The 10,630-nt window shown below is 34.3% G+C and overlaps 1 protein-coding gene and 1 non-coding gene across 3 annotated transcripts; both read right to left on the reverse strand.

Annotated features, from left to right (window-relative positions):
• Nucleotides 1-274: 274 nt before the first annotated feature.
• LOC107935479 (repressor of RNA polymerase III transcription MAF1 homolog) lies at nt 275-3,728 on the reverse strand. 2 transcript variants are annotated; one of them, XM_016868098.2, is made up of 11 exons: nt 3,594-3,728; nt 2,660-2,780; nt 2,405-2,475; nt 2,282-2,331; nt 2,129-2,202; nt 1,983-2,045; nt 1,535-1,622; nt 1,036-1,098; nt 886-965; nt 731-802; nt 275-640 (listed from the first exon to the last, which is right to left on the reverse strand). In XM_016868098.2, the coding sequence occupies exons 2-11, from the start codon at nt 2,689-2,691 to the stop codon at nt 559-561; spliced, it is 675 nt and encodes a 224-aa protein (XP_016723587.1). In that variant the 5' UTR covers nt 2,692-2,780; nt 3,594-3,728; the 3' UTR covers nt 275-558. The 2 variants fall into 2 exon arrangements, with proteins under 2 accessions (XP_016723587.1, XP_016723596.1); XM_016868107.2 differs by having other exon boundaries at nt 2,660-2,759; nt 3,594-3,712.
• A 3,529-nt stretch (nt 3,729-7,257) lies between these two features.
• Nucleotides 7,258-7,364, reverse strand: LOC121211735 (small nucleolar RNA R71). The gene has a single exon (XR_005906953.1). It is a non-coding gene; the product is annotated as a small nucleolar RNA R71 (small nucleolar RNA).
• Between the last annotated feature and the right edge of the window lie 3,266 nt (nt 7,365-10,630).

Here is a 10,630-nt window from a genome sequence, read left to right on the forward strand (position 1 = left end):
TTCAACGTTCTCATAATGCATTGAGTATCACAAAATGTTAAGATGGCAAGGAGGTAAACTATATATATATTTTTATATAATGCCTAAAATTACTTATAACCTCTTGCCACCCTTAAATAGAAGAATAAATGTGCTCAACCCACATCCTCCTGCCAAAAGCCAACAACAATCAGCTACTGTTCCAAATTTTAGAAAAAAAGATTTATCATATCTAACAAAGGAGCGAAGAGTATGTAAGAAATGTCTTCCACATCTTCACCTACCTAAACTCAAATTTGACTCACATTACATAGCATAACATGCTATGTTGCTTGGGATTCTTTATTTTCTTAAAATACCACGCCCGACATTGGTCCTGTTCTACCATTGATATAGAGAGACGTAATCCTCCAAACATAAGAAAACACTTAAAGACAACATATTCAGGTAGAACGCATCTGAGTCTGGGTAACATAAACTACATATACACAGCAAAGTAGAAAATATGCTACAGAACATAACTAAGTGCAGCCTGATGTCAAAAGGTATTGACACATTGTACAAGCAGTATGTAAGTGATCATATATCCATGTTATCAAATATTTCACCATCTTCCTCGTAACACAAGTTGTCAGCAGCAAAACCATCAGCCACCAAGTGACTGCAAGAGACAATATATGGTAATGAGGCTTAAAGATAATCATGAAGCTTGTACATAACTATAAATATCACAGAATACAATTAGACCCACCTTAAGCAGCAAAAGCTTGAACTCACTACACGCTTTAGTTTCCTATTGTAGAAGAAGAAACTGAATGACCATCTGAAAATATAACTCCACAACAGTTACTGAACAATCATGGCCCACTGACAACTCACTAAAGTATTAATATAATACACACTTACATTGCCCCTTTCTCCAGAAAGGGATCTGCATCAGAGTCTGGATTATAACTATAAATTTCGCACTCCGAGAGTTTCACAACCTGCATAACCGGGTATTTAAAATTTCCAGCTGCTGAGACTTGCATTTAGTCATTTCGAACTTATACTCACCTCATCTAGAGGCTTATAAATCGTTTCGAGGAGTGAACTGCCCCCATATGCCTCGATCCATTCCTGTCAATGATGTGAAGCAGGAAACTTAAATGCCAGGCACAGTGACTTATTTAAGGATAAAACATACCACAATTGAATGAATACTAGTTATCGCTCTTCTCACATACTACAAACCACCATCAACAGCATCAGCATCTTCCCCCAAATCCATCTCTTTTTCACCCCGAATGACATGAGCACAACACACCATTGGCCCAAAGTTTCATGAGTCTGATTAACTCCCAAAAAAACTGATGAACATGCAAATTCTAGACTAAAATCACTTAAGTTATATTCATGACCAGCATAAATACCACAAGAACAGGAGATAGGAGAGTACAACAAGAGTATCTGCAAGTTAATTTTAGAGGAAATGCATATTCCTTCTCTCACAAATGTGCCCAATAATCTTTTGATATCCAATGTCAAGAGAATAAATGAATACTTATGCCAATACCTTTGACGCTTCAAGCATGTTGGTATCAAAAATCTGTTTAAAGGTATCCCAGCTTTCCTCTGTTAAGAACTGGTGTGCTTTAACTGCACTGGAACCACATCAGCACATGCAATATCATAATATAAGAGAACCATATAAGACACACATGAATGTCAGTATAAAGCATTCAATAGAACAAATAAGACTTGAATCAGACACAATCAAACCCGTATAACCAGAAGAATTAGATTTGGGAAATGGAGAGAATTGAACTCTCAGCTCCTCCAAGAGCGACAGTATGCTGAACTGTCTGTCAAAACCTTTTGACAACACTCCCATTGCAATAAAAGGAGGATTATATAGTGGGTTGTCAAGTCGCCAAATAAGCTGACAGTGGCATTACCCCATAATCCTCCTTTTAAACTCTCTTTGAAATGAAAATGTGCTGATGAAACATATACAGAGATACCTTAAGTCATAATCAGGATACATGTGATAGAGGGTAAGCACCAGATAAATCAATGTCTTCCGACTGAAATGCACAATAAAAATCTGGTCAAAAGTCATGAATGAACATAAATCAAACTACCTAAAACTGAATATAATATTTACAACCTTGATCTACTCAACAGGAATTCAACTGGTGAGGAGGAGTCAGTATCTGAGGATTTCCCAAGATAGTCAAGGATCTGATATGAAACAAGCATCAGAAACCAAAATTCTAAAGAAAATGGAGCCAAAAACATGATATGTTGAATGTTCTCAAACCTCATTCTCCAAACTGAGAGATAGTTTTTTATCTGTTCCTGTGTGTTTGCCTAGAAGTATGAAAAAATTGAGTTTGAACCAACATCTCCAAATGTTTGGGACAACTTATGTAGTTGAACTTACAAGAGTATGCTTCAAGTCTTCCTTTGATGGTACGCTCACCGAGGTTTAATTCACTCAAGAAATCATTTATTCTATAAAATAAGATACAAATTAAGTCAGACTTTAAATCAAAAGGCAGACAAAGATCATGAATCTAAGAAGGGTGAGGAAAATTTGTTACCATTCCATTTTCTAATAATTGAAAATTACCAGTCACGCAGAGTATACTCTAAGAACTTCATACAGAATATGTTCAGATGGATAATTGAAAATTACCGGTCAAGCGGAGTGTATTCTAAGAACTTCATACTGAATACGTTCAGACTTCAGACAGATTAATGGAATTTGCTGTTAATGATGCCAAAACTTGAAGGTCCTGCAGACAAAGAAAAGAAGACTAGAATGTAGAAACTATCAGTACAATGATGCAATCAAATAAAAATGCGTTAGGGCCAGAAGCTGGATTCATATATCAAAGTAAGTCAAACTCAAATGGCAAAACAAAATTATAAAACTAAAAATAGAATTTCAAATAAAAAAAAAATCTTCATTTGTGAAACAAAAGCACACCCACACTAATATAGCCCTCAATTTTGTCACTTCCCAGCATAAATTTTGTCTCATCTCTATCTTCAATCCCATTATGCCATTATTGAAGATTTAAACATTGACAAAAGAAATCCCATTATTCCATTTCCCAAATCCATATTTAAATTCCATCCCGTGCATCAAGTATAAAGTCTAATACAAAAAATTGCTTGCCAAGGCTTACTGATTTGAAACTGTTCATCGTTGAGGAATTTGGTACTTCTGATTAGAGTCAAATTTTTACTTTCACTCTATTTAAATATGGAATTTTGCTACTGCACATTCCATTTCATTGATTTATAAATAAATAAAAATTAACAGGATTAGAATATTTCATGGAACAATTTGTTAATGTGATTGACCAATTTAGTGATTTTCATTAGTTTTAGTCCAAAAATCAACAAAAATGAAAGTATAACCGCAAAACTGAACGAATTTGAAATCCAACCGCAAACTTCAGACAATTTCACATGAACTGAATCAAAAGGAAACTACAAATGTAAAATCAAATTACAAAAAGTAAAAGAAGTTTCTAATTAAATGATAAAATCAAATCACAACAACAGAAAAGGGAATATACCCTTGGCTCGGTTCGATGTCAGAGAAGAAACGGAAAGCTTACCGGAGTTTCTGTTCGCCGGCGTTTAGCGATTGGGCTTCCTAAGTTAGAAGAAAAGGGGAAGTTCTGAAAAGTGAAATCTCGTAAAAATCAGAAATAATTAGAATGAAAAGAAAAAGAACGTGGCTGATTTTTTTTATTTGTTTATTTATTTATTCGTAAATATATATTTTTACAAGGCCATAATGCAAAGTAGTATATTCATGGCATAAAATTATTACAAGTTTTTCAATATTCATCTTGGTCCCTCCGTCTTTCGATGTTGGCGGCAGGATTAATTTGTGATTCTTACAGAAGTCTGGGGGCTAGATATATATTTCTCATAATAGTTGTTTGACTAAATTATTATCAAATTCAACGAGTTTGGGGGCTGCATGCTTATACTTACTAACAATATTTTTTCGCCTTCCGAAATTATTTTTTTAATATTTAAAAATAAAAGTAATTTTATTTACTTATATTTTTGTAAAAATATTTTTCATATTGAAATGGGATTAGGAAATTGATTGGATAGAATTACGAGTATAGTTGATATGTTATAGGATTCATTTTATCGGAGTTATTTTTACTACAGGTGTATATCATTTCGATAATTTTCCAGGATACAAGGTGTTCGTGGGAACATACCACTTAACACCGAGTAGATTTTTATTAGATAGTTCTCTATATGGGTGTTCAAATGGTTAACTTAACCGAACTATATTAATCGAAATAACCGAACTTTTTAATCCTTTAATCATTAATTGAACAAAAAAATTAATCGAACCGAAATATTTCAGTTAATTTGGTCGGTTAACCAAATTAACCAAAATTTATTTGTTTTTTTTATTTTTTTGGTTAAAACAAATATAAAATAAATAAATTGATAATATTCATTTGACCGAATTAATCGAATTAAAATTACATATAATTTGTATTATTTATTATTAAGTTTGGTTAATTCGGTTAATTACTCAATTTTTGAACCGAATTAACTGATAACCGAACTTCCAAAAAATTATTAATCGACCTCCGACCAAATTAGATCAGTTAACCAGACGATTAATCGAATTAGACATGTTTGGTCTGTTAATATGATTTTAACTGAAATTTGAACACCCCTAGTTCTCTAGAACACTGGGTGTCCGTGAGAACATATCGATAGTTTCTCTTGAGCATTGGGTGTTTGTGGAAATGTATTATTAGTTCCTCAACATTGAGTGTCTGTGAGTGTATATTGGTTTGATAGTGAAATAATCTGCGTATCCGTCTTTTAGTCCATGCCTGGTTAATAAGGGCTAAAATATTAATGTAATGTGGTTAAAATACATAGTGTTTTATAGATACATATACTTTGAATATGAAATTTATATGAGAATAATATTATAAAAAATAGATCGATATGCTTGATACTTGAAATTAGAATGTAAAATCCTGAGGGCATATCAATATGATGGATAACAAGAATTAGACATATAAAAAGCATATAAAAGAACATTTGTGTTACAAATTAAGAGTCCTAGGCGCCCTATGGTACTATGAAAACAAAATGAATTATTCAATATATGGAATTGAGATGCAAAGTGTATCACTAAGCTAGCAAATGAGGATTAATTTATTGGTTGGGCTATATCCTTGATAAACCATAATATATACATATTTTTATCCCATGCTTGGTATATTTTTGGATGAATTATCATAAGAGTTGATAAATTTGATTCTCCTAATCCTTTAATTTCATGTTTTATACTCAGGAGAGCTTAGGATAGCAAAAAGAGCAAGAAACGAGCCAAAAACGGACAAATTGGGCCTAATTCAGTGCTTCACACGGCCTCGGCACTTCTACACGGGTAATCCATATGCCCGTGTGTGACACATGGGTAGGCCACACGCTCGTTTGTCATGGCTGTGTCGACATTAAACCAAGTCGAAATTGCACACAGCCTGAGAACTTTTGCACGGACGTGGCACACAACCGTGTCCCTGTCGAGCCCAAGTCTAATTCTACTCGAAAAAGGCTAATTTTGAGGGTTTTGAGGCATTTCAAAGTCTATATAAACACCCTAGAAGAGGATTAAAGGGGGACACATAGAGTAGAAGGCAGAAAAGACTAGAAGAATAGCCATCGGAATCAGCTCAGAAGCAGGATCTCCTTCAAGACTGAAGATCTCCATTCAATTTCCTTAGAAGTTCTTTGGGTTTCTTTATGTTTTGTTGTCTTCCCAATTTTGAGATGTTTTCCTTTATTATTATGAACTAAATTCTTTAAATACCTAGGGAAGTTGAAACCTAAGACGGATCTTATTACTATTTGAATTATATGATAAATACTTGTTCTTATTCTTAATTGTGAGTTTTAATCCTTGCTTTAATATTCCAGGATATTCATTCAGGTTTTGATGTACTTATTCAGTGGAGAAAAAGTCCCTGTTTAAGAGTAAATCTTCAATAATTAAGCGGAGTTACATGCAATCCTAGAGATATGACGACATAAATCTCCCAGATTAGAGTCAAATCTAATAAAGGAATCCATAGATCGAGTTATGCGATAATAGGAGTTTTAATTAGAAAGAATTTCAATTAATCAACCTAGAGTCAGTTGTTCTTAGTCTCGAAAGCAATATTAACATAAGTCAGGGATTTCTACAGATTAAGTCAAGTGAATAAATCGTCTAACTCAGAAGTGATAAGTGAAGTCTAGGCGGATTCTTCCTTGGGTATTGTCTTCTCCATCGATTTTCTAAACAGTATTTTTCAACTTTCATCTCTGTCGTGATCTTAGTTAATTAGATAATTAGTCTTAGTTAAAACATTCTTTTAATTGTTAGGCTAGATAATAAAAAGATAGTAATTACTAGTACTTTTAGTCCTTGTGGATACGATATTTCCGGTCTCACCATAACTATACTACTGTTCGATAGGTGTGCTTGCCTTAGTCGAATTTTTAGTTAGTTTAGCGACCATCAAGTGTTTGGTGCCGTTGCCGGGGACTAAGATATTAGGAACACTTATTTTTTTATTACTTTATCCATTCTTTATTTATTACAATTTAATTTTGTTTTTTTTACTAATTTTTCTTTCTTCACTTCTGGCAGATTTTTGACCGTTTATGACTAGAAGGAACCCGTCAAGACCTTTGCTTTTTGACAGTGAAATCGAGAGCACAGCTCGCAGAAACCGAAGAGAAATAAGGCGAAGCTTACAATACATAGAAGAAGGGCATGAGGACGACACCAATAACACCGAAGAGATGGCTGAAAATAGAAATAATCTGCTGCCTCCCGTGGTCGTCGTAAACCTAGTAAATCAGAATCCTGCTCCTCATACTATGTATGATTATGCTAAATCTACTTTAACAGGAACTGAATTGAGTATAGTTAAACCTGCTGTTGCTGCAAATAATTTTGAACTAAAACCTAACACGATTCAAATGATACAATAGTGTGTTCAGTTTGATGGTTTGCAGGATGAGGACCCAAACACTCATTTAGCAAATTTTTTAGAATTCTACGACACTTTTAAGTTCAATGGAGTTTTTAACGGTGCCATTCGCCTTCGGTTATTTCCCTTTTCATTAAGGAATAAGGCTAAACAGTAGTTGAACTCTTTACCACGAGGGTTTATCACTACTTGGGAACAAATGACTAAAAAAATTTTGTTCAAATACTTTCTGCCAGCCAAAACGGCAAAATTGAGGAATGATATCTCTTCTTTTGTGCAGATGGATTTAGAAACTCTTTATGATGCACTGGAGAGATACAATGATCTATTGAGAAGGTGCCCTCACCATGGGTTACCTCTATGGCTGCAGGTTCAAACTTTTTACAATGATGTGAACCCCTTAACAAGACAACTGATCGATGCAGTCGTCGGTGGAACTTTAAACAACAAAACACCTGAAGAGGCTTACGGATTTATTGAAGAGATGTCACTGAATAATTATTAGTGGCAAGTCATGAGAACGAAGCCGACAAAAGCAGCTGGTGTCTTCAACCTCTACGCGGTCACTATGTTATCTAACCAAGTAGAACTTTTAAATAAAAAAGATAAATGGTTGTATGGTTCTACTCAGGTACATCCAGTGATGTGGTATGATTCAAATGGAGGAGGAGATCACAACACAGATTATCCATCCTTCAACCCTGGCACCGAGGAGGAACAAGTCCACTATATGGGTAATAATTCTAGACCTCAAAATAACCTGTATAGTAACACTTATAATGTAGGTTGGAGAAACCATCCCAATTTCTCGTGGGGTGGTCAAGGAAATCAAAAACCACAACATCCTCCAGGTTTTCAACAACCACCTTACCAATAAGAGAAGAACCCAAACCTTGAAGAGATGCTCACAAAATTGATCTTGGTGTCAGAAACTCGTTTTCAGAATACCGAAACTGTAACACTCCTATCCCGTAATCGTCGCCGGAATAGGTAAGAGGCATTATCAGACAGACAGAACTTTATAGATCAATACAGAATCACAGATATCACATATTATTAATGCAGAAGCAAATTAACAATTTATCCATTATGGAGATCTCCAAGACCTAAGACATACTTTTAGAAAAGGTCAAGACTAAACCAAACACATTCAAAATTTTCAGAACTTAGAGAAATTTTTCAATGCTGTTGAAATCACACGCCCGTGTGACTAGGCCGTATGTCTTACACGGGCACCAGACATGCCCATGCGCTATGGCCGTGCCAAAACAGAGTATATATACTAACTTTCACCCACGGCCAACAGACACGCCCGTGTGCTATGGCCGTGTGATACTTAGCTAGCTAATGACTTAAGCCCACGGCCATATGACACCCCCATGTGTCTTAACCATGTGGTCTTAAGGGGTTACTGCTTTGAATACACGACCACAAGGCACGCCCCTATGCCTTGGCCATGTGGTATAATGCAGGCTTGGTTTAAGCCAACTAGCCACCCTTTTTTGGGTCAATCCTACAAGTAACATTAAACAACATTTATACCTAAATTTTCATCTAATTTCATGCTCAAAACATGATTTACTATAACTAAATCATCATCATTCAATAACTTATTCAAATCCATACCAAAACTAAGCCCAAACATATCATTTGTTAGCCAACTCTCATGGCATAACATATATACATACCAAAATGAGTTCGATAGTGTGGTGACAATCCTCAACTATCCCTGAGTCTTTAGTAGCTACGATAACTGAAAAACAGACAGAAATTATACAGAATAAGCTACAAAGAGCTTAGTAAGCTAAATACAATTGGTCTAACTATTAAAGTATATAAAGTAAAAATCAACAACAAGAATTCATAGCCATTTCACAGAATAGTTCATGAGCCTAACCATGCTCATTTTCTATACGTGTCATGTTTCATTTCCATAATTTCATACATATTTCACATTGATTATCTCACAGAAACAGAGTCTTTCATATTCAAAAATTTAGTACGATACAAACATACCTGTATAGACTATACATTTCATATATTCATTCTTATATGTCATACTCTATCATCAGACGGTTCAGAAACGATACAGATACTCATATACAGGTACAATACCGACGTCTCAGACGTGGTCTTACATGTAATTCAGATGCCTTTGTCCCAGATAGAGTCTTACCCGAATTCAGATACGATGCCGATGTACTAGACATGGTCTTACACGTAAATCTCAAATTGAGGCCTGTGTCCCAGACACGGTCTTACACTATATCTCAGATCTATGTCAACGTTCTTTTAGAAACATACAGAGTTTTTCAGATACTAACATATTATCAGAGTTTACTCAAAATTTATTCATCAGTCTCTCAAGGCCATCCAATACAGATTACAGTTTGTATGCGTAGAATTTAGTCAATTTAATACGTAATTGTAATTTGACTTACCTCGTACGAATTTCGAACGAAAACAAGTCGACTATTCAACTATTTTGGACTTCCCTCGATCTAAGTCCGATTTTCTTTGTTCTTGGTCTATTACAATTCAAATTCAACCATTCAATCATTCATTTCATTCAAAATAATCCATGAACACATATTTAGGGCACTTTGCATTTTAACCCATAATTTTCACACATTGACAATTTAGTCCATTTTTCACAAAATCACAAATATGCAAAATTCACCAAGACTATAGCTTGGCCGAATATACATAGCTTCCATACAAGCTCAAATAACATATTTAATTCACAATTTAGTCATTCATAACCTCATTTTCACAAATTAGCCCAAATAGCTCTATTCCATAAAAAATTCAAGAACAAAGTATGACAATCTCACATATATCTTTCATAATCCATATAAAAACATTACAAAGCTCATATAATCATCAATGGAACATTTCATAATCTTCAACAGAAACAGAAATTCAGATATGGGTTTTGAAGAACACGAAGTAACAATCACAAAAACATAGAAATTATCAAAAATCGAGCAAAATAAACTCACCTAATTAATTATGCAATAGCCGAATATCATAAAGCTTCAATGGCTATTTCTTTTCTCTATAATCGGTGGAAGATGATGAGAAAATAAACATGCAATAACCTTTATTTTATTAAATTTAACTTATTACACCAATTACCATATTGCCCTTTAGTTATAAACATTAAAATTCACCTACCATATGTCCATCAATGTCCATTACCCTTATCAATGGCATAATTACCATGTAGGGTCCCTTATTTTAAAAGCCAAGACCAATTAACCCCATTAATGATTAGCATTCAACTTTTGCATTTTACGCGATTTAATCATTTTTCATAATTAAGCACAGAAACAGATAAATTAAATCACAGAGACTTCGCAGATATAAATTCACATATAACAGACACAGAAAATAATATTAAAATATTTTTCAGAATTGATTACGTGGTCTCAAAACCACTGTTCCGACTAGGGTCTAAATCGGACTGTTACAGAAACAACACTTAATAATCAACAAGTATCAATTCAAGGACTCGAAACTCAAATAGGACAGCTCGCTAAGTTGATTTCTGAACGACCACAAGGTAGCATGCCCAGCAACACAGAAACTAACCCAAGGGAGCAACTTTATGCCATTAC

Source organism: Gossypium hirsutum, chromosome A12, assembly GCF_007990345.1.
Source record: "Gossypium hirsutum isolate 1008001.06 chromosome A12, Gossypium_hirsutum_v2.1, whole genome shotgun sequence".
Classification (NCBI taxonomy): domain Eukaryota; kingdom Viridiplantae; phylum Streptophyta; class Magnoliopsida; order Malvales; family Malvaceae; genus Gossypium; species Gossypium hirsutum.

Coding starts and splice junctions, on each gene's coding strand:
- LOC107935479 (XM_016868098.2), bottom strand. CDS start 2,691: ATGAAGTTCTTAGAATACACTCCGCTTGACCG. Junction 1,623..1,982: donor TATCCTGATTATGACTTAAG/GTATCTCTGTAT, acceptor ATGTGGTTCCAG/TGCAGTTAAAGCACACCAGT. Junction 803..885: donor TTTCTGGAGAAAGGGGCAAT/GTAAGTGTGTAT, acceptor TTATATTTTCAG/ATGGTCATTCAGTTTCTTCT.